We start from the raw sequence: 24,893 nt of genomic DNA, 5'->3' as shown, positions 1-24,893 counted from the left end.
TGTCTGTGCTCTATAAGAAAACTGAGAGTGAACATCAATGTGTACAAGAGAGGATCAGGATACCCTTCTTCCACCTTCTGCTAAATACGTTCCTCCAGATTAACTGAGATTGATTTTGAAGTGTGTCTTGTACATTGTTTTATGCACATACAAATATTTCTCTGTCAGCCACTCTGTATGTCTCTCTATAGTACTACACAATCTATTTAGCATCTGGTTTGCTGATTTGTTGTCTTCCTCAGGAATTGGTCCACATGATTAATGTTCCTGAATTTATTCACCTACAGCTGTTCTCAAAATCTTCTTTTCAGCTTTCAGACCTGGAAGATGCTATACCAATGGCGCCTCTCCCCTGTTACTCCAGGTGGTAATAGTTGTACGCCCTCATTGGTCTGTCATTTGTTTAGCCAGACTGTGGTCAATCATATGGATCTTTTCAAAGAATCAACTTTATGTTTCATGGGTTTACTCCCTTGTTGGTCTCTTTTCTTGTTCATTGAATATCATTGGTTTGGACTACTTCTTTCCATCAGCTTTCCTTGGCTCTTCTTTCTTTCTTTTTTTTTTCTTTCTTTCTTTCTCTTTCTTTCTTTCTTTCTTCTTTCTTTCTTTCTTTTCTCTCTCTCTTTCTTTTCTTTCTTTCTTCCTTCCTTTCTTTTTTTCTTTCTTTTCTCCTTCCTTCCTTCCTTCCTTCCTTCCTTCCTCCCTTCCTCCCTTCCTCCCTTCCTCCCTCCCTCCCTTCCTTCCTTCCTTCCTTCCTTCCTTTTCTTTCTTTCATCTAGATATTTAAGCTGTGGTCTTAGATGAACAACTGTCAAAGTCTTTGTTCACAGGGGATTCCAAAGAGCTTTTCTTTTTCAAAACACAAGATGAATATTGTATGAGAAACCAACACTGAGAATTTTTTAACACTCAAAGTCAACAATCGCCCATTTTCTTAGCCATCGGAGACATGATGCCATTACATACTATGTAACCACTGGAAAACTCCACTCTTCTTTTGTTGGAAAATGAAAGTAAAAAGGGTCAATAGCATCTTACTTTTGACATAGCAAAGTCTTTTAACCTCATGGACTATCTCTGAAGGTACTCAAAGGTCTTCAGGTTTCTCTAGACTACACTTGGAGAATTGCAGTTTGAAATCTTGATTTTTACATGTTTCTGTTTTTCCCTAAGAACATCTAAAGTTATGTAAAAGCCTAAAGACATTCACTGCATCTCCTAAGTTTGGATAGACTGTGTTATATTCTTACTCAGTTCAAAACTTTTCTAAATTCCTTAGTGATTTCTTCTTTGTCCCAAAGAGTATTTTGAAATGCACCGTATGACTCCCAAATATTTGAGAAGACAGCAAACTTTTCATTATTCTTATCTCACTTTATTCTGTTGTGTTCAGGGACACACTCTCTATGACTTTAATTCTTTCAAATCTATGGAGACTTGCTGGAAGGCCATGTGTAGAGTATACCTCAGTGAATGTTCCATGCACACTTTAACATGTATTCTGTAGTTTGGTATAGTGTTAAATAGGTCGACGTTTTTATTAAGAACAAAGATATTATGTCTAATTTTTTGTATATTTGTTCTAGCCTGTTGTGTTTGGGAAAGATTTATAACCATAGTGAGAGAATCAAGAAAATCTCTAACTCAGAGTGTGGGCTTGTCTGTTCCTCTCTTTAGTTGTGTGAGTTTTTCAATCATATATCACAAAAGCTCTTATTAGGGTAAAACACATTGAGCATTGCTATGTATTCCTCTGTGTGTGCACATGCGCCAGTGTGTGTGTGTATGTGTGCAGCTATTTCTGTAGATTCTATTGGATTATTTTTCAGTTAATTCTTTCTCTGGAAACAACTCACCTGATGGGGAGACCACCCAGTGAATTTTTCATTTAAGATATACCTTTTAATAGTTCTTTAATTTGATTTGACTCTTTTATCCTTTTACTTTCCCTGGATATGATATCGGTTACGTTCCACATTTATGTCTTCTTAAATCCAGAAATGCAGTTATCATACCAATATGCCAAATTCTCATGCCATTTAAATCATTTCTATCATTCCTGGGTCTGCTTTTATTGACTGATTATTTTCCTGGTTATGGTTCACACTAAATGCTTTTTTATGTGTAGTAAAGTTATAAATTTAGGACTCACACTGTGGATATTGCATAGCTCAGCAACTTAGCTTTGTTGTTGTTCACCTTAAAGATGGTTGAGTTTTCTTCTAGAGGGCAGTTAATTGACTAGGACACCATTTTAATGTTTGGAGATTTGCTTTTCAACTTTGCTAGGGTTTTTCTGGAACCACCTTTATTCTAGGAACATATAAATTCCACTCATAAAGTCTGACTTTTCTGAGGTCTCCACTGAATGCCCAAGGTTTTCAATGAGGTCTCTTCTCTCTGGGTGGTCAAAACTCCAATATTCCAGAGTGCTATGTGAGTGCTGTCACCTTTATTAAGCTCACTGTTCCCTTGTAGTTGTGGTTCCTCAATAGATGTTTTTTGCCATATTTTCTTGTGAAAAATCTCCTGTGAAGTGCTGCTTTATGTTTAGTCTAACACTTGAGGAGACTTCTATGCCTGGAGCTCCTTTCCTCCACAAATCCATTCTTACTCTTAGCACAGCTAGAAAATCCTAACAACCTGAGTAATCCCAAAGTCCAATCACTCTCCTCCATTCAGCAACATGGCTACAGTCAGCTTGGGCTCCATCTCCTTGCTCTTCAGTGCAGGAATGGTCTCCTTGAAGAAAGTCAAGGCATTGATGGGTCGATCTCATTTTCTCCCTCTCGCAATACTCTTAGTCCTCTAGCATCTATTGTTCAACATGTGGAAACCGTTTTGCCATGTCTTTGGTAGTCACTTATGGCCGAAAGACTGGCCATAGAGTGGTCAGATCACAGCTTCTGTCCATCTACTTGCCCCTTTTACTTTTCAGCATCGTTCCTTTGCTGATTCTCATCTGCTTTCCTGCCTTTGTTCTTCTCCTCTGGGCAACCCTATCCCTTCAGATCACTGGTGCTCAGGACCAAGCATGTTTGTACCCATTGAAAAAGGTATGGTTAGAAAAAAGTCTGCCACTCCATAGATGTTCACATATCAATTCCCTGTGACCCAAGATGCAAAAGACCAACACAACATTCACTTCAGGGACTAGATCTTAGAATGATAGAATTCCAGGGTGAAAGGTTGCATTAACCCTCAGCCAATGTTGTAGAAGGGTACTCTAACTCTGTGGTCATTTGTCATCCTGACTGTTTTATTAATAAGATCTCCTCACCTCCATATATCCTCCTGCTTCCATAAAACTAGGAGGAAGGAGAGCCAGCTTAAACAATGTCTTCTCGGCCGGGCGTGGTGGCTCATGCCTGTAATCCCAGCACTTTGGGAGGTCAAGGCGGGTGGATCACGAGATCAGGAGATCGAGATCATCCTAGCTAGAACAGTGAAACCCTGTCTCTACTAAAACTACAAAAAATTAGCTGGGTGTGGTGGTGGGCACCTGTAGTCCCAACTGCTAGAGAGGCTGAGGCAGGAGAACGGTGTGAACTCAGGAGGTGGAGCTCACAGTGAGCCAAGATCGTGCCACTGCACTCCAGCCTGGGCAACAGAGTGAGACTCTGTCTCAAAAATAAATAAATAAATAAATAAAATAAAAAATCTTCTCTAAGAACTTTTGCTCACAAGCAATGTTCCTCTACATCTGAGCCAAGTTGAGTCCTGAGAGGTCACCTTAAAGCATGAATCTTCTAACGGAAACTTCCATTGGCCCTTCCTTCGCTTATGGTAAAGAACAAAGACCTACGCATTTGGATAGTTTTTTGGGGTCCGACTATGCTGGTGTGGTGTCATAGATGACCAAGCTTGGCAAGTTCTTCCTGTAACAGTGGTGGAGTATGTGCCTCGGTAACTCTGTCCATAATGGTAGTAGCACGCCTGTGCCCCGGGGGTTTCCTCGGTCAGTTCTGAAATTAAAACAGAAGACATCAGGCTTAGTATTTCCTAGAACAGAAAAATACATGAAGTCTTTTATGACATAAACCAGAAAGGAGTCTCTGAGATTTACAGCCATTCTCTATTCCTTATCAATAGGCAAATTGACATGAGAAAACACACACAAACAAACAAACATGAAAGCAAGAGATGCCTGCCATTCTGGAACTGCAGTAAGTTCTTAGAAATATTTCATGTAAAACTTAGTGGAAAAGAAACATTAGATTGCTTCTCATTGGAAACTCCACTAACATGCAAGCTCATTTCTAGGAATCTCTACAGAGTGTTCATGAGGATATGGAACAGCAGAGAAGAAAGGGTGATGCATTTGGCAAAGCTGAAAAGCAAATCTCCAAGCATTAAAATGGTTTTTTTGGGGAGGAGGCAAGGACACATACAAAAACCTTGCATGTGTCCCTGGATCACTGCTCAAAAAAGACAAGCATTAAACTCCTGGTGATGGGACAGACAACAGTCCTGCAGCTAAAACTGCAGGCAACAACACTTCACTTCTCAGGGATGAGTGGAGGCCAAAAGTTTATCACCTTGGATAAGACAGGGAATCCTCTCATGCCCAGCATAATGCATTGCAATAAAGCAAAAGTCTACTACTCTTTTTCTTCAGACTCCCCCCACCCCCCCCGCGGCAGATACAAGTTCCATCAGAAAGAGGCAAAAGAACACTAAAAAATCACTCCCTTCAAAGCTAAGAACTGCACAACCTGCCTTGGACTGAAAAGGACCTGAAAGATAGGGCATTGGGAGCTCACGTACTGCTCCATAGACCCAGGGAGATATGGAATTAATGCAGCCCTGTTAGGTTTCTCAAGGATAACACGATCAAGAGCCACATTTCTCAGAATCTACAATGCTGATGATTGCACTGAACGCTGTCTACTTGAAGAAATGCCTGGGAAAGTTTACTGGCTTGGAAAGACATACACATCTGACAGCATATTACAATAAGAATTTTGTCTAGGACACTGAGATAGTCCCTTTTACAGTGAGGGGAGTAGGGAAGTCGAGCACCCAGAATGGTTTGTACCCATCCTAAAGACACAGCTCACACAGGTTGCACCAAAAATCACACCTCTGAGGACTCTGTTCTGTTCCATTGGTCTATATCTCTGTTGTGGTACCAGTACCATGCTGTTTTGGTTACTGTAGCCTTGTAGTATAGTTTGAAGTCAGGTAGCGTGACGCCTCCAGCTTTGTCCTTTTGACTTAGGATTGTCTTGGCAATGCGGGCTCTTTTTTGGTTCCATATGAACTTTAAAGCCGTTTTTTCCAATTCTGTGAAGAAACTCATTGGTAGCTTGATGGGGATGGCATTGAATCTATAAATCACCTTGGGCAGTATGGCCATTTTCACGATATTGATTCTTCCTATCCATGAGCATGGTATGTTCTTCCATTTGTTTGTGTCCTCTTTGATTTCACTGAGCAGTGGTTTGTAGTTCTCCTTGAAGAGGTCCTTTACATCCCTTGTAAGCTGGATTCCTAGGTATTTGATTCTCTTTAAAGCAATTGTGAATGGAAGTTCATTCCTGATTTGGCTCTCTGCTTGTCTGTTACTGGTGTATAAGAATGCTTGTGATTTTTGCACATTAATTTTGTATCCTGAGACTTTGCTGAAGTTGCTTATCAGCTTAAGGAGATTTTGGGCTGAGACAATGGGGTTTTCTAAATATACAATCATGTCATCTGCAAACAGGGACAATTTGACTTCTTCTTTTCCTAACTGGATACCCTTGATTTCTTTCTCTTGCCTGATTGCCCTAGCCAGAACTTCCAACACTATGTTGAATAGGAGTGGTGAGAGAGGGCATCCCTGTCTTGTGCCAGTTTTCAAAGGGAATTTTTCCAGTTTTTGCCCATTCAGTATGATATTAGCTGTGGGTTTGTCATAAATAGCTCTTATTATTTTGAGGTACGTTCCATCAATACCAATTTATTGAGCGTTTTTAGCATAAAGGGCTGTTGAATTTTGTCAAAAGCCTTTTCTGCATCTATTGAGATAATCATGTGGTTCTTGTCTTTGGTTCTGTTTATATGCTGGATTACGTTTATTGATTTGCGAATGTTGAACCAGCCTTGCATCCCAGGGATGAAGCCCACTTGATCATGGTGGATAAGCTTTTTGATGTGCTGCTGAATCCGGTTTGCCAGTATTTTATTGAGGATTTTTGCATCGATGTTCATCAGGGATATTGGTCTAAAATTCTCTCTTTTTGTTGTGTCTCTGCCAGGCTTTGGTATCAGGATGATGTTGGCCTCATAAAAAGAGTTAGGGAGGATTCCCTCTTTTTCTATTGATTGAAATAGTTTCAGAAGGAATGGTACCAGCTCCTCCTTGTACCTCTGGTAGAATTCAGCTGTGAATCCATCTGGTCCTGGACTTTTTTTGGTGGGTAGGCTATTAATTGTTGCCTCAATTTCAGAGCCTGCTATTGGTCTATTCAGGGATTCAACTTCTACACATCTACAGCCATCTGATCTTTGACAAACCTGAGAGAAACAAGAAATGGGGAAAGGATTCCCTATTTAATAAATGGTGCTGGGAAAATTGGCTAGCCATAAGTAGAAAGCTGAAACTGGATCCTTTCCTTACCCCTTATACGAAGATTAATTCAAGATGGATTAGAGACTTAAATGTTAGACCTAATACCATAAAAACCCTAGAAGAAAATCTAGGTAGTACCATTCAGGACATAGGCATGGGCAAGGACTTCATGTCTAAAACACCAAAAGCAACGGCAGCAAAAGCCAAAATTGACACATGGGATCTAATTAAACTAAAGAGCTTTTGCACAGCTAAAGAAACTACCATCAGAGTGAACAGGCAACCTACAGAATGGGAAAAAATTTTTGCAACCTACTCATCTGACAAAGGGCTAATATCCAGAATCTACCAAGAACTCAAACAGATATACAAGAAAAAAACAAACAACCCCATCAAAAAGTGGGGAAAGGATATGAACAGACATTTCTCAAAAGAAGACATCCATACAGCCAACAGACACATGAAAAAATGCTCATCATCACTGGCCATCAGAGAAATGCAAATCAAAACCACAATGAGATACCATCTCACACCAGTTAGAATGGCAATCATTAAGAAGTCAGGAAACAACAGGTGTTGGAGAGGATGTGGAGAAATAGGAACACTTTTACACTGTTGGTGGGATTGTAAACTAGTTCAACCATTATGGAAAACAGTATGGCGATTCCTCAAGGATCTAGAACTAGATGTACCATATGACCCAGCCATCCCACTACTGGGTATATACCCAAAGGATTATAAATTACTCTACTACAAAGATACTTGCACACGTATGTTTATTGCGGCACTATTCACAATAGCAAAGACTTGGAATCAACCCAAATGTCCATCTGTGACAGACTGGATTAAGAAAATGTGGCACATATACACCATGGAATACTATGCAGCCATCAAAAAGGATGAGTTTGCGTCCTTTGTAGGGACATGGATGCAGCTGGAAACCATCATTCTTAGCAAACTATCACAAGAAGAGAAAACCAAACACCGCATGTTCTCACTCATAGGTGGGAACTGAACAATGAGATCACTTGGACTCGGGAAGGGGAACATCACACACTGGGGCCTATCATGGGGAGGGGGGAGGAGGGAGGGATTGCATTGGGGAGTTATACATGATATAAACGCCATGCACATGTACCCTAGAACTTAAAGTATAATAAAAAAAAAAAAAAAAAAAAACAAAAAAAAAAAAAAAAAAAAAAAAAAAATCACACCTCTGGCTCCCCCAGAGAGTGCACTAAGGCTTCCTCCCACATGGCAGACCCAGAACCAACACATGAGAACCAGTGTAGCACTGAAGGCTTGTGCATCAGTGGGGGTTTCCATGGCTTTTCATCCCGGCATCCAAGTACGTAAATGTCTGGCCACAGCTTCTTACCTTGTTCAAAAAAAGCCTCTAGGCTTGGAACCGGAATAATATTTGGAGGCACGACAGCAGTCCCTTCTGCATCTGAGCATTGTGTCAGGTTGCAGTACTCCCACCTGACATTGGGATCCATCGTATAACACCAAGGGGCTGCCACAGGATCTGGATTTCGGCAGTAGTTCTTGACCAAGCCACTGGAAATTCCAAAAGAATACACATCACAAAAAAATGGGTCAATACGCAGGAACACTACATATTTTGCTACAACAAGGTCATAACTGGTGCCTTTGAAATATTCCCAATAGAGATAACATACAATTGCCACAAGGACAAATTGCTCTCAATCTCTAATCCTCTCTGCACATTTCTCAGACTTCATAGATTATCACTTTTTTAAAGAAAAAAAAAATCTAATGTAGCACACACTTCCTAGAAACACTGAGATAATACATACATGTGACCAAAAAGGGATCACAGTATCCTCCTTCTGCCTTCTGCCCAAGCCATCTCTCTGGAATAACTGGTATGGATTTTGACCTGTGTATTCTGGAATTGGTATTGCATACAAAAGTATCTCTATCTGTCTAGCTCTCCGTATCTCTCTGTGTAGGACTTCATATAGTGATGTGTGAGTTGGAACTAACATATAGTTCTCCAGAGAAAAAATGGCATCCAAGATGATATCCTTCCCAGGCCAGCGGTCTCACTCTATGTACTCAAAATGTAGCCAAAAGGCTCTACCTTTAGCATGTTAAACCACTGCAAAAGGAGTATTACTGTCTGTCGATACTGTATCAGGTGGGTCAAGTCGGTTTGTTTCTGCAAGACTTCTCAAAGCTTCCCTGAAAACCTAGCTTTCAGGAAGGATGCAGTATCTCTAGGATGGGTTCCTGGTCAGGACTTCCTCTCCTGCCCTCAGTCCATCCTCTGCTGGCCACAGCAATTCCAGGACTGAAGGAATAGGGGATGAGTTGAAAGAACAGTGGGACTTATGGCATAAAGGGAGGCAGCTGAGTAGACTATGAGGTCTGAAGAGGTCGGGCAGCTGTGGAGGACCCCGGGTGGGGAAATCTCAGAGCATTCACTCCCCCTTATGCCTCCTAGGAACATTGCTCCAACCTCTCAGAATCCTCTCATTCATGACCTCTGGTTGCCTGGGAAAATGGGAAATGTGTTATGGGCCATGGGGATCCAACACTGTCTCTCTAGAGACTCCACATGTGACCTAGTCTTAAGCACAGACCCTCCATTCCAGGAAGCTGGTTCAATGAGCAACAGGATGGGCTCAGAGCTTGAGCACTTGAAAGACTTCTTTTCTTCCTTGGCTTCCCTTTTTTGGATACATGGAAAATTCTTATTATAGAATATCCTTCTCTGATGGCGAGTGATGACGAGCATTTTTTCATGTGTCTGTTGGCTGTATGAATGTCTTCTTTTGAGAAATGTCTGTTCATATCCTTTGCCCACTTTTTGATGGGGTTGTTTGTTTTTTTCTTGTATATTTGTTTGAGTTCTTTGTAGATTCTGGATATTAGCCCTTTGTCAGATGAGTAGATTGCAAAAATTTTCTCCCATTCTATAGGTTGCCTCTTCACTCTGATGGTAGTTTCTTTTGCTGTGCAGAAGCTCTTTAGTTTAATTAGATTCCATTTGTCAATTTTAGCTTTTGCTGCCGTTGCTTTTGGTGTTTTAGACATGAAGTCCTTGCCCATGCCTATGTCCTGAATGTTACTACCTAGGTTTTCTTCTAGGGTTTTTATGGTATTAGGTCTAACATTAAGTCTCTAATCCATCTTGAATTAATCTTCGTATAAGGAGCAAGGAAAGGATCCAGTTTCAGCTTTCTACTTATGGCTAGCCAATTTTCCCAGCACCATTTATTAAATAGGGAATCCTTTCCCCATTTCTTGTTTCTCTCAGGTTTGTCAAAGATCAGATGGCTGTAGATGTGTGGTATTATTTCCGAGGGCTCTGTTCTGTTCCATTGGTCTATATCTCTGTTTTGGTACCAGTACCATGTAAATCAAAACCACAATGAGATACCATCTCACACCAGTTAGAACGGCAATCATTAAAAAATCAGGAAACAACAGGTGTTGGAGAGGATGTGGAGAAATAGGAACACTTTTACACTGTTGGTGGGATTGTAAACTAGTTCAACCATTATGGAAAACAGTATGGCAATTCCTCAAGGATCTAGAACTAGATGTACCATATGACCCAGCCATCCTACTACTGGGTATATACTCAAAGGATTATAAATTATTCTACTACAAAGACACATGCACATGTATGTTTATTGCGGCACTATTCACAATAGCAAAGACTTGGAATCAACCCAAATGTCCATCTGTGACAGACTGGATTAAGAAAATGTGGCACATATACACCATGGAATACTATGCAGCCATAAAAAAGGATGAGTTTGTGTCCTTTGTAGGGACATGGATGCAGCTGGAAACCATCATTCTTAGCAAACTATCACAAGAAGAGAAAACCAAACACCGCATGTTCTCACTCAAAGGTGGGAACTGAACAATGAGATCACTTGGACTCGGGAAGGGGAACATCACACACTGGGGCCTATCATGGGGAGGGGGGAGGAGGGAGGGATTGCACTGGGGAGTTATACATGATATAAATGATGAATTGATGGGTGCTGACGAGTTGATGGGTGCAGCACACCAACATGGCACAAGTATACATATGTAACAAACCTGCACGTTATGCACATGTACCCTAGAACTTAAAGTATAATAAAAATAAATAAATTTTAAAAAATAAATAAAATAAAATAACATAAAAAAAGAATATCCTTCAGAATTCACCATTTTGTGATTGCTTTAGGATTTACAATATCCCTTTGCGCCTGCAAATTCAACCTTTCATTAATATTACATACCATCATGGATAAGGTAAGAAACTTACAATGGTACACTTCCAATTATTCCCTACATGATGTATGCTATATGTTCAAATTTTTACCTCTACATATGCTAAAGTTAAATATATTGCTATCATCTTGCTTCAAATAGTCAACTCTCATTTAAAAAGATGCAGAAGTTTGATCAATAAAATATTTTGCATTTACATCTACATTTGCCATTTGCTGGGTTCTTCATTACGTGGTCTGCAGAAAGCTCCCCTCTTGTACTATTCTTCTTCTAGCTAATTTTCTTTGGGTAACATCTCCTGTTACACGAGCCTGCTGATTCCAAATTATTAGTTTTTGGTTTATTTATTTGGGGCAGTGCATAATACACATTTATCCAACACGGATGATCTTCGAGGCATTTTATTGCTGGATATAGCATTCTTGGTTGATCTCTTCTTTTTCTAGTTTATCATTTTAATGATATTCCCTGTCATCTGGGTTCCAGTGTTTCTGATGAGAACACATTAGCAATTTGCATCACTGTTCTATCAAGACACAGCTCTTTTTCCTCTGGTTTCTCATTAGATGTTTCTTGTTATCATATCTTTGCCTTCTGACCATCGAACTGTGATGTACAAAAGTGCATTATAGTTTTTTTTTTAACTCCCTATCTGATTCATTCACTTCTTGAATCTGTGATTTTTAAATATTCTTCATATTTGAAAAGTTTTTAGCTATCCTTGCTTCCAGTATTTGTTTCTGTTGCAATCTCTCCTTCCTATCCTTCTGTGACTTCCTACCCACATGCAGGAAATCTTTTTATATTTTCCCACATGTCTGTGAGGATCAGTTGATTTCATTATTTTTTAGTATTTGTGGAGGTGCATGTGTGTATGTGTGTGTGTGCATGTTTCTAAGCCTGTGCATGTGTGGGTATGTGTGTATGTGTGTGTGTGTGTCATGTGTGTATGTGTAGCTGGTTCTGTAGGTGGTATAAAATTGTTTTTCAGTTAGTTTTTACTTCTGAAATATCTCACTTGATTGGGAATTCATCCAGTAATTTTTTCATTTAAGACATACTTTCTTATACTAGTTCTTTAATTTGATTATTTCTTCTATACTGTTACTGTCTCTTGATATGATATCTGCTTCATTCCATATTCAAGCTTTCTTTAATCCTAAAACTCAGTTATCATATTGATATGTCAACTTTTTTGCCATTCTAATCATTTCTGTCATTTCTAGGTCTATTTGTATTGGCTAATTTTTCTCCTGGTCATGGTTCACACTAAAAGCTTCTCTATGTGTAGTCAAGTTTTAAATTTAGAACTCACACTGTGAACACCACATAGCTGAGCCACTTGACTTTGTTGTTTACCTATAAACAGGATTGAGTTTTCCTCTCCTGGCAGTTAATTGACTTGGAAACCATTTTAATGCTCGGAGACTTGCTTTTCAGCTTTGCTAGCGTTTGTCTGGAGCTGCCTTTGTTCTAGGAATTTACTAATTCTACTCCTAAAGTATGACTTTTTGGAGTCTCTACTGTATTCCCAAGAGGTTCAGTGAGGTCTCTCCTCCAGCTAGTCAGAACTCTAATAGCCCAGAATGCTGTGAGAGCTCTGTCCTCTTCATTGAGCTCACTGTTCAATTGCAGTTGCTCTTCTTCAGGATATATTCTTTTCTCTATTTTCTTGTGGAACCTTTTTCTGTGCACATGCAGCATCATGTCTAGCCAAAGATTCGAGGAGACTACTATGTGTGCCCCTGGAGCTCCTTTCATCCACAAATCCATTCTCATTCTCAGTAGGCCTATAAAATCCTAGCTACAAGAGTAGGCCCAAATTCCAATCTTTCTTCTGCATTCAGCAAGATGGCTATAGTCCATTTGGGCTCTATCACCTTGCTCTTCAGTGCATGAAGGGCCTCCAGAAAGAGAGCCAATGCATCTATGGAACTGATTTCACTGTTCCCCCACCACTATTCTTTTGGTCCACTACCGTCTGTTTTCCAACATGTAGAAACCATTTGTCCATGTCTTTGCTAGTCACTTATGGCCAAAAGACTGGCCATGGGTTGGTGAGACCTGGGCTTCTGTCCATCTATCCACCGCTTTTATATTCCAGCATCTCTCCCTTTGCTGACCCTCATCTACATTCCTGCCATTTCTATTCTCTTTCTAACAACCAGTATCGCTTCACACCACTGGTGGTGAGAACTGACTGTGTTTCCACATATTGAAGAAGACGTAGATATAGAAAGAGATAGATTCACCTCTCCATAGATATACATATATACTTTCCTTGTAAGCCAAAACAGAAAAGCCCAACAGAACCTTCACTTCAGGAACTGCAGGTTAGTTTAACAGAATTCCCATGAGAAAAGGCTGCAGAGAACCTTAGTGGGTGTTGTGGAAGGTTACTCTAAGAGTTTCATGGGTGGCATCTTGACTTTTTCTAAATGTGATATCTTCGCCTCCAGAAAACTTTCCGCTCATCTAAACTAGGAGGAAGGAGAGCCAGATTAACACTTGTCTTCTCTTAGACACTTTGCTCAAAAAAAATAGTCCACAGACATTTTCCTAAGCAAAATTCATCTGAGAAAATTTCAGTTCGGAACACTAAGGTGGAAGCATGAAACTACTAATAGAAATTTCTACTGGCCCTTCGTTAACTCATGGTAAAGAAAAAAGACATACGCATTTGGGTAGTATTCTGGGGTCCGACTATGTGAGTGCGGTGTCATAGATAACCAAGCTTGGCAGGTTCTTCCTGTGACAGTGGTGAAGTATGTGCCTCGATAACTCTGTCCATTACCGTGGTAGCACTCCTGCACCCCAGGCATTTGCTCAGTCAGTACTGAAAGGAAAACAGAAGAAATCAACCTGAGTATCTCTAAGAAGAGAGAAACATGTGAAGTCACTTTTGACACAAACAGAAAGGAGTCTATGAGAACTACGACCCTACCGATTTCCTTATCCGTAGGGTGAAGGATGTGAGAAAATCAACTAACAAACCAACATTAAAGCAACAGCCTTCTACCATTCTAGAAACGCAGTAAGTTCCTGGAAATATTTCACCTGAAACCTTAGAGAAACAAAACACATCAGAATGCTTCTCACTGGAAAGTGTGCTCACAACCAAGCACCTTTCTAGGAAACTCTACTGAATGTTCATGAGGAATATGGGGCAGGATCGAGCAAAGGGCACTGCATTTGGCAATGCGGGCTGCAGGTGGTGATCGGCCGTCGAGGGCAGGGGCGGGGACAAACATGGAAATTCTGCATGTTTCCCTAGACCGTTGATTATGAAAGCCAAGGCCTTTGGCTTCCGGGTGGTGGGGCAGAAAACGGTCCTCTATATCTGACTGAAGGCAAAGACACTTTGCTGCTGAGGGATTTGTGCAGGCCAAAAGCTTATTCCTTTGGAGGAGAGAGGGAATCCTCTCATACCCCGCATCATGAATTGCAATAAAGGAGAAGCCTACTACTCTTTCTCTCCAGACCCCTCCCAGGTTCAAGTGCCATCAGAAAGAGGTTGAAGAACACTGAGAAATCACTCCCTTGAAGGCCTAGGGCTGCAGAGCCTTAGAGCATTGGGAGCTCAAGTACTGCTCCACAGATCCAGGGCGATATGGAATTAAGGAAGCCCTGTTAGGTTTCTCCAGGGTGACAGGCTCCAGAGTCGTATTTCTCGGAATCTGCAATGCTGAAGATTGCACCGAATGCTGTCTACTTGAAGAAATCCCTGGAAAAGCTTCCTGGCTTGGAAAGAGTCACACACCTCAGAGCATGTCACAACAAAAATGTTGGCTAAGACACTGAGATAGTCCGTTTCACAACGAGGTGAGTTGTGCAGGCGATCACCCTGGAGGGTTTGGGCCCATCCTAAAGACACAGCCCACCCACCTTGTACCAGAAATCACTCCGCTGACTCCCCCAGAGAGTGCACACAGGCTTCCTCCTACATGGCAGAACTCAGTCAACACGCGAGCATCCGTGGACCATTGAAAGCTGCCAAACCAGTGGGAATTTCCACGGCTTTTCATCCCAGCGTCTAAGCGTGTAGGTGTCTGGCCACAGGCTCCTTACCTTGTTCGGGAGGAGCCTCTAGACTTGGAACCGGGGTGATATTCGGGGGCGCCACGGCAGTCCCTTCTGCGTCTGAGCATTGTGTCAGGTTGCAGTACTCCCACCTGACATTGGGATCCATCGTATAACAATAAGGGGCTGCCACAGGATCTGGATTCCTGCAGTAGTTCCTGATCAAGCCACTGGAAATTCCAAAACGATACAGGTCACAAGAGGTGGGACACTATGCAGGGGCACCCCACACCCTCTCCTTTGTGCTGCAACAAGGTCATTACTGGTGCCTTCCTAATATACCCCTTTAAAGTACCATATGATTGCCGCAAGCACAAATGGCTCTCCATCACTAATCCTCTCTCTTGATGAGCACATTTCTCATACTTAATAGATTATTACGATTTTCTTAAATCTAAAGTAGTAGACGCTTCTTAGAGACGCTGAGATAATGCATACACGTGGCCAAAACATGATCAGACTTTTCTCCTTCTGCCTTCTGCCCAATCCGTCTCTCTGGAATAACTGGTATGGATTTTGACGTCTGTATTGTGCCACTGTTTATTCACATACTAAAGTATCTGTATCTGTCTAGTTGTACCTATCTCTCTCGGTAGGACTTCCTATTCTAAAATGGGAGTTGCAACTAACATGTAGTTCTTCAGAGAAAACATGGCATCCAGAAGGATACCCTTTCCAGGTCAACCTTCACATACTATGTACTCAAAATGTAGTGAAAAGGTTCTACGTTTCACGTGGAGATGCATTGTGCAAATGCTATTACTGTCCGTCATTGCCATATCACGTGGGTCAAGTAGGTTTATTTCTGCACGACTTCTCAAAGCTGCCCTGGAAAACTTGCTCCCAGGCAGGATGCAGTATCTCTAGAAGGGGTCCCTGGGCAGGACCTTCTCTCTTGCTCTCAAACTATCCTCCGCTGGCCGCAGCCACTCCGGGACTGAGGGAAAGGGGATGAGTTGAAAGAACAGTGGGAGCCGTGGCATAAAGGAACACGGCAGGGTAGACTAAGAGATCTGAAGAGGTCGGACAGCTACGGAGGAGCAGAAAGCAATGAAGAAGGGGGCAAAGCAGGGGAGGAGTTTGGGCTGCGGGGATCTTGAAGCATTGGCTCTTCCTTATGCCTCCCAAGAACGTTGCTCCAACCTCTCAGTAGCCTCACATTCATGACCTGTGGCTGCCTGAGAAAACTGGGAAATGTATTATGGGCCACGGGGATCCAACGCTCGCTCTCTAGAGAATCTACAGTTGTGACCCCGTCTCAACCTCAGACCCTCCATTCCGGGAAGCCGGTGCAATCAGCAACTGGATGTATAAGAGCCCGAGCTCTTGAATGACTTCTTTTTCTTCCTTGGCTTCCCTCTTTGGAATGCATGGAATATTCTTATTATACCATAAACCTCAGAGTTCAAAACTTTGCGATTGCTCTAGGATTTGCAATATCCCTTTGAACCCACACAGTAACCTTTTATTAATATTACAGATCATCGTGCATGAGGTAAGACACAGTGGTACACTTCCATTTCTTACCTGCATGATTTACGCTACATGTTCAAATTGTTACCTCTACATATGCTAAACTTAAACATACTGCTATCATTCTGCATCAAGGAGTCAACTCTCATTTTAAAAGACATAGAAATTTGATCAAGAAAATATTTTGCATTTACATCTATCTACGTTTGCGAATTGCTGGAGTCTACATTACGTGGGCTGCACAAAGTTCCCTTCTTCTTCTACGCTTCTTCTATCTAATTCCCTCGGGTCACATCTCTTGTTACATAAGCCTGCTGATTCCAAAGTCTGGCAGTTTCCGGTGTCTTTGTTTGGGGCAGTGCACAATATGCGCTTATCCAACAAAGACCATCATCAAGGCATTTTATTGCTGGATTCAGCGTTCTCGGATGATCTCCTCTGGTTCCAGATTATCATTTTAATGGTATCCGGCTTCCAGTGTTTCTGAGGTGAACGCATTAGCAATTTCTATCACTGTACTTCTAGGAAGACACAGCTCTTTTTCCTCCAGTTTCTCCTGAGATCTTTCTTCATATTATGCCTTTGCCTTGTTACCTTCGAACTGTGATGTACAAAAGGACAGCACACACGTTTTGTTTGTTTGTTTGTTTCCGAAATTTCCTATTTGATCCCTAGAGTTTCATGAAACTGTGATTTTGTCAACGTTCTTCATAATTGAAAAGTTATCAACCATCCTTGATTCCGGTACTTGCTTCTACTCCAAACTCCCTTGCTCTTTTCTGTGACTTGCTTCCCACATGCAGGAAATCTTTTCATAGTTTCCTACCTGGCTCTGAGGCTCGGTTGATTTCGTATTTCACTGTTTCTTCAGGGGTGTCCTTGCGTGCGAGAGAACTTGTGAGATTTTGCGTGTGTGCGTGTACGGGTGTGTTTTGAATTTGGGTGTGTGTGTGTAACTAGTTCTGCAGGTTCTGTAGAATTGCTTTTTGGTTAATTTTTTCTTCTGAAATATCTAACTTGATCAGGTGGCCATACAGTAATTTTTTCATTTAAGACATACTGTTTTTATACTAGCTCTTTAATTTGATTTGGCTATTCTGTACTGTTAATTTCTCTTGATATGATACCTGGTTTGTTGCATGTCCATTTTTTCAAACATTTGAAATCGGTTGTCATACTGATATGTCAAATTTTCATGCAATTCTAATCATTTCTGTCATTTCTGAGCTTGTTTGTATTGCCTGATTTATTTCCTGGTTATGGATCACACGAAATGCTTTCCTACATGTAGTCAAAGTTCAAATTTAGGACTCACTCTTGGGATACCTCATAGCTGAGCCAATTGACTTTCTTGTTTACTTGTAAAGAGAGTTGAGATTTCCTCTCACTGGCAGTTCATTGACTTGGAAACCGATTTGATGCTTGGACACTCGCTTCTCAGCTATGCAAGGGGTTGTCTGCAGCTGCCTGTGTTCTAGGAATATCTTAATACCACTTTTAAATTATGGCTGTTCTGGGGTCTCCACGGAATCGGCAACGTGTTCTGTGAAGACTCTCTCGTCTAGCTGGTAAGAACTCCAGTCTCCCACAGTGCTATGTGATCTCTGTCTTCTTCATTGAGCTTGCTGCTCTCTTGTAGTTGCTGTTTCTCAGTAAATGTTCTTTGCCATACTCTCTTGTGGAACCATTTTCTGTGCACATGCAGCGTCATGTCAGGCCAACAACTGGAGGAGACTTCTATGCGTATTTGTAGAGCTCCTTTCCGCCACAAACCAGGTCCTATCTGTAGCAGACCTAGAAAGTTTTAGCTACCAGAGTCATCCCAAACTCCAATCCCTCCCCTACCTTCAGCAAGATGGCTACAGTCTGCTTGGGCTCCATCTCCTTGCTAGTCAGTGCAGGAAGGGTATCCAGGAAAAAAGCCAAGGCATCTATGGGGTTGAGCTCATCACTGCCCCTCTCTCAGTTCCCTAGGTCCTCTACCATCTCTTGTCCCACATGGAGAAACCATGTCTCCATGTCTTTGGTAGCCGCTTGTGGCCAGAAAATTGGCCATGGGGTGCTCAGACCCAGGCTTCTGTCCATCCCCCATCCCGTTTACTTTTCGGCATCCGTCTCTTTGCCCACTCTCATCTGCCTTCCGCCCTTGGCTCTTCTCTTGCTGCGTACCCGTATCCCTTCAGGTCCCTCGTACTTAAGGCCACGTGTTTCCCTCCCCATTGGAGTTTACGTAGACGTAGAAAGAGATACATTTCCTGTCCATAAGTAAGCACTTACTCTTTCCTCATGAGCCCAGACGGAAAAGGCAAACACAACCTTCCCTTCAGGAATTGGAAGTCAGAATAACAGAATTCCAATTGGAAAGTCTTCATTGACCCTTCGTGGGTGTTGTGGAAGGGTAATCTAAGTGTTTGGCTGTTTGCCATTCTGACTTTCTTCATAATGTCATGTCCTCGCCTCCAGATTTCCCTTCTGCTCCTTAAAACTAGGAGGAAGGAGAGGCAGCTTAACAGTTCCCTTCTCTCAGACCCTTAGCTCCAAGGCAATCATCCTGAGACATTTTGCTACGCCCTCTGCGTCTGACACAAGTTGAGTTTGGAGAACTCAGCTTGAAGCACGCCTCTTCTAACAGAAACTTCAGTTGACCCTTTCTCTCTTACGGTAAAGAACAAAGACATACCCATTTGGGTAGTTTTCTGGGGTCCGACTATGAGAGTGTGGTGTCATAGATGACCAAGCTTGGCAGGTTCTTCCTGTCACAGTGGTGAAGTATGTGCCTCGATAACTCTGTCCATTACCGTGGTAGCACTCCTGCACCCCAGGCCTTTGCTCGGTCGGTGCTGAAAGGAAAACAGAAGAAATCAAGCTGAGTATCTCTGAGAACAGAGATACATGTGAATCCACTGATGACACGACCAGGAAGGAGTCTATGAGAATTACGACCGGACTCTTTTCCTTACCCGTAGGCCGAAGGATGTGAGAAAACCAACCAACAAACCAACACCAAAGCAACAGATTCCTACCATTCTAGAACCGTAGTAAGTTCTTGGAAATATTTCACCTGAAACCTTAGAGAAACGGAACAGATCACAATGCTCCTCATTGGAATGTGCGCTCATGAGCAAGCACCTTTCTGGGAAACTCTACTGAATGTTCATGAGGAAGATGGGGCAGGATCGAGGAAAGGGCACCGCATTTGGCAATGCGGGCTGCAGGTGGTAACCGGCTGTCGGGGGCAGAGGCAGGGACAGACATGAAAATTTTGCATGTTTCCCTAGACCGTTGTTCATGAAAGCCAAGGCCTTTGGCTTCCGGGTGGTGGGGCAGAAAACGCTCCTCTATATCTGACCGAAAGCAAACACACTTTGCTTCTCAGGGATGTGTGCAGGCCAAAAGCTTATTCCTTTGGAGGAGAGAGGGAATCCTCTCTCCTCCCGCATCCTGAATTGCAATAAAGGAGAAGCCTACTACTCTTTCTCTCCAGACCCCTCCCAGGTACAAGTGCCATCAGAAAGAGGTTGAAGGACACCGAGGAATCACTCCCATCAAGGCCTAGGGCTGCAGAGCCTTACAGCATTGGGAGCTCAAGTACTGCTCCACAGACCCAGGGCGATATGGAATTAAGGAAGCCCTGTTAGGTTTCTCCAGGGTGACAGGCTCCAGAGTCGTATTTCTCGGAATCTGCAATGCTGAAGATTGCACCGAATGCTGTCTACTTGAAGAAATCCCTGGAAAAGCTTCCTGGCTTGGAAAGAGTCACACACCTCAGAGCATGTCACAACAAAAATGTTGGCTAAGACACTGAGATAGTCCGTTTCACAACGAGGTGAGTTGTGCAGGCGATCACCCTGGAGGGTTTGGGCCCATGCTAAAGACACAGCCCACCCACCTTGTACCAGAAATCACTCCGATGACTCCCCCAGAGAGTGCACGCAGGCTTCCTCCTACGTGGCAGAACTCAGTCAACACGCGAGCATCCGTGGACCATTGAAAGCTGCCAAACCAGTGGGAATTTCCACGGCTTTTCATCCCAGCGTCTAAGCGTGTAGGTGTCTGGCCACAGGCTCCTTACCTTGTTCGGGAGGAGCCTCTAGGCTTGGAACCGGGGTGACATTCGGGGGCGCCACGGCAGTCCCTTCTGCGTCTGAGCATTGTGTCAGGTTGCAGTACTCCCACCTGACATTGGGATCCATCGTATAACAATAAGGGGCTGCCACAGGATCTGGATTCCTGCAGTAGTTCCTGATCAAGCCACTGGAAATTCCAAAACGTTACAGGTCACAAGAGGTGGGACACTATGCAGGGGCACCCCACACCCTCTCCTTTGTGCTGCAACAAGGTCATTACTGATGCCTTCCTGATATACCCATTAAAAGTACCACATGATTGCCGCAAGCATCAATGGCTCTCCATCACTAATCTTCTCTTCACATTTCTCATACTTAATAGAGTATTACAATTTTTTTTTAAGTCTCAAGTAGCAGACGCTTCTTAGAGACGCTGAAATAATGCATACACGTGGCCAAAACATGATCAGACTTTTCTCCTTCTGCCTTCTGCCCAATCCGTCTCTCTGGAATAACTGGCATAGATTTTGACGTCTGTATTGTGCCACTGTTTATTCACATACTAACGTATCTGTATCCTTCTAGTTTTCCCTCTCTCTCTCAGTAGGACTTCATTTTCTAATCTGGGAGTTGCAACTAAAATGTAATTCTTCAGAGGAAACATGGCATCCAGAAGGATCGCCTTTCCAGGTCAACCTTCACATACTACGTACTCAAAACTTAGTGAAAAGGCTCTATGTTTCATATGAAAATATATTTTGCAAATAGTATGTCTGTCATTCCTACATCACATGAGTCATGTAGGTTTATCTCTGCAACACTTCTCAAAGCTGCCCTCGAAAACTTGCTCCTAGGTAGAATGCAGTATGTCTAGAATGAGTTCCTGGGCGGGACATTCTCTCGTGCTCTTAATCTATCCTCTGGTGGCAGAAGTCACTCCGGGACTGAGAGAAAGGGGATGAGTTGAAAGAACAGTTGGACCCATGGTTTAAAGGCAGGGAAGACTAAGAGATCTGTAGAAGATCTGAAGACCATGATCTGAAGAGATCTGAAGACCACGGCAGGGAAGACTAAGAGATCTGAAGAGGTCAGACAGCTACGCAGGAGCAGGAAACAATCAAGAAGGGGGCAAAACAGGGGAGGAGTTTGGGCTGCGGGGATCTGGAAGCATTCGCTCTTCCTTATGCCTACCGAGTACGTTGCTCCAACCTCTCAGTATCCTCACATTCATGACCTGTGGCTTCCTGAGCAAATGGGAAATGTGTTACGGGACATGGGGATCCAACACTCTCTCTCTAGAGACTCTACAGTTGTGTCCTAGTCTCAAACCCAGACACTCCAATCAAGGAAGCTGGTTCAATCAGCAACTGAATGTATAAGAGCCCGAGCTCTTGAAAGACTTCTTTTTCTTCCTTGGCTTTCCTCTTTGGAATGCGTGGAATATTCTTATTATACCAGACACCTCAGAGTTCTAAACTTTGTGATTGCTCTAGGATTTGCCATATCCCTTTGAACCCACACAGTAACCTTTTATTAATATTACATACCCTCGTGCATGAAGAAAGAAACTTAGAGTGGCACACTTCCCATTATTCCCTACATGATTTGTTACCTGTTCAAATTTTTACTTCTACACATGGTAAAGTTAAATATATTTGTATAATTTTGCTTCGAGTAGTCAACTCTCATTTAAAAAGTTATAGAAATTTGATCAAGAACACATTCAGCATTTTCCTGTACATTTATGTATTTCTAGGTTCTTCATTTGGTGGGCTGCAGAAAATTCTATTGTTTTACTATTCTTCTACCTAATTCCTTCAGGTCACCTCTCTTTGTTACATAAGACTGCTGATTTCGAATTCTTACAGTTTCTGTGTTCTTTGTTTAGGGGAGTGCGCAATATGCATTTATCCAACATGCATGATCTTTAAGGCATTTTATTTCTGGATGTAGTCTTCTCAGTTGAGCTCTTTTTTCTTATGTTTATTATTTTAACGTTATTATCTTGTTCCTGGATTGCAGTGTTTCTGATGTGGTCACACTAGTCATTTGTATCACTGTTCCTCTAGCAGTGTTTCTGATGTGGTCACACTAGTCATTTGTATCACTGTTCCTCTAGCAAGATTTTTGTTTTTCCTGTTCCTTATGAGATTTTTCTGTGTATTATGTCTTTGCCCTCTGACAGTTGAACTTCCTTATACCCAGTGGCATCTTATAATTTACATTTTAGAAATTATTTTTCTGATCCATTGAGCTTCTCGAGTCTGTGATTTTTTAATGTTCTTTACATTTGGAAAATGTTCACTCATTCTTGCTTTTGGTGTATATTTCTGTTCCAGTCTCCTTCCCCCTTTCTGTGACTTGCTTCCCGCATGTAGGAAATCTTTTTATGTTTTCCTTCACTTCTGTGTGGCTCGGTTGATTTCATTTTTCAGCATTTGTGGATGTGTGTGTGTGTTTGTAAGCTTATACATGTTCAAGTGTGTGTGTATGCGTGTGTGTTTGTGTGTGTGTGTACCTGGCCCTGTAGGTTCTATACAATTATTTTTCATTTACTTTTTTCTTCTGAAATGTCTATCTCGATGGGGAGGCCATCCAGTAATTTTTTCATTTAAGACATATCTCTTAGTGTTTTGTTTTGTTCTGTTTTTTTTTATTTGGCTCTTTATACCGTTTCTCTCTCTGGATAAGGTATCTGTTTCACTCCATATTCGTGTTTTCTTAAATCCTAGAACTCAGTTACTATATAGTGATATGTCAAATTTTTATGCCATTCTAATCATTTCTCTCTCTTCTGGGTTTATTTGTATTGACTGATTTTTCTCCTGCCCCTGGGTCACACTAAAAGGTTTCTACGTGTACTCAAGTTTTATATTTAGGCCTCACATTGTGGATACTGCATAACTGAGCCAATTGGCTTTGACGTTTACCTCTGATGGCTGAGTTTTCCTCTCACAAGCAATTCATTGACTTGGACATCATTCTGATACCTGGAGACTTGCTTTTCACCTTTGCTATTGCTTTTCTGGAGCCACCTTTATTGTAAGAATATACTAATTCTACTCCTAAAGTATGACTTTTCCTGGGTCTCTACTGAATGCCAAAGATGTTCAGTGAAGTCTCTTTCCTCTGTCTGGTCCGAATTCCAATATCCCTTATTGCTATTTGAGCTCTGTCATGTTTATTGAGCTCACTGTTCCATTGTAGTTGCTATTCTTTCATAGATGTTCTTTGCCCTACTTTCGTGTGGACCTATTTTCTGTGTACATGCAGCTTCATGTTTAGCCAACGACTTGAGGAGACTTCTATGCATATTCCTAGAACTGCTTTCCTTCACAAATCTGTTTTCACTCTTAGCAGGCCTAGAAAATCCTAGCCACCTGAATAATCCCAAACTATAATGTCTCTCCTCTGTCCAGCAAAATGGCTACAGTTCTTTTGGGCTCCATCTCTTGCTCTTTGGTGCAGGAAGGGTATCCAGGAAGAAAACCAGTAGTACGTCTGTTGAGTTGATCTCATTGTTCTCTCACTCACAATATTCTTGGTCCTCTACTGTCTATTGTCCAACATGTGGAAATCATTTTTTCTTCTTTGGTAGTCACTTATGTGTGAAAGACTGACCATGGTGTGGTCAGACCCCAGCTTCTATCTATCTTTCTGCACTTTTTAGTTTTTCGCATCTGTCTCATTGCTTACTTTCATCTGCCTTCTTGTCTTTGCTTTTCTCTTCCTGGCAACTCATATTCCTTCAGACCACTGCTGCTCAGGACCCAGGGTGTTTCTACCCATTGGAATAGACCCAGATGTAGAAAAATATCGCTTCTCCATAGAAATGCACATATAATTTCCTTGTGAGCCAAGACAGAAAAGGCCAACACAACCTTCACTTCAGGAATTGGATATTAGAATGATAGAATTTCAAGGGGTAAAGATCACATTGACCTTTAGTGAGTGTTGCTGAAGCTGACTCTGTCTAAACATTCTGATTTTCCAGTATTCTGACCTCACCACCTCCAGATATTCTCCTGATTTTATCAAACTCTTAGAGAGCCAGCTTAACATTTCTCTTCTGTCAGACTCTTTGCTCAAAGTAATGTTCCTCACACATTTTGCCATGCATTCTATATGTGAGAAAATTTTAGTTGTACGAAGTTAGCTTGATGTACACCTTTTCTAAGATAAATTTTACTTGGACCTTGTTTTGCTTACTGTAAGATTAATGACATACGCATTTGGGTAGTTTTCTGTGGTTCTATTATGCTGATGTGGTTCCATAGATGACCAAGCTTGGCAGGTCCTTCCAGTGACAGTGGTGGAGGATGTGCCTTGATAACTCTGTCCATCACCATGGTAGCAATCCTGGACCACATGGCTTTGCTCAGGTAGTGCTAAAATTAAAACAGAAGAAATCAAGCTGAATAGTTCTTAGAACAGAAAAACATGTGAATTCATTT

The 24,893-nt window shown here is 41.9% G+C and overlaps 1 protein-coding gene across 1 annotated transcript in view; it reads right to left on the bottom strand.

The window, feature by feature from the left end:
- The window catches only part of LPA (lipoprotein(a)), a 107,016-nt gene that overhangs the window by 60,267 nt on the left and 21,856 nt on the right, over positions 1-24,893 (bottom strand). The window contains 7 exon segments of the mRNA XM_033234283.1: positions 3,809-3,968; positions 7,938-8,119; positions 13,496-13,655; positions 14,888-15,069; positions 19,053-19,212; positions 20,445-20,626; positions 24,668-24,827. Coding sequence (XP_033090174.1) covers positions 3,809-3,968; positions 7,938-8,119; positions 13,496-13,655; positions 14,888-15,069; positions 19,053-19,212; positions 20,445-20,626; positions 24,668-24,827 — 1,186 coding nt within the window.

The sequence above is a fragment of the Trachypithecus francoisi genome, unplaced genomic scaffold, assembly GCF_009764315.1.
Source record: "Trachypithecus francoisi isolate TF-2019V2 unplaced genomic scaffold, Tfra_2.0 Lachesis_group15, whole genome shotgun sequence".
Classification (NCBI taxonomy): Eukaryota; Metazoa; Chordata; class Mammalia; order Primates; family Cercopithecidae; genus Trachypithecus; species Trachypithecus francoisi.
The sequence above is the reverse complement of the archived record's forward strand: the minus strand, read 5'-3'. Positions and strand labels throughout refer to the sequence as shown.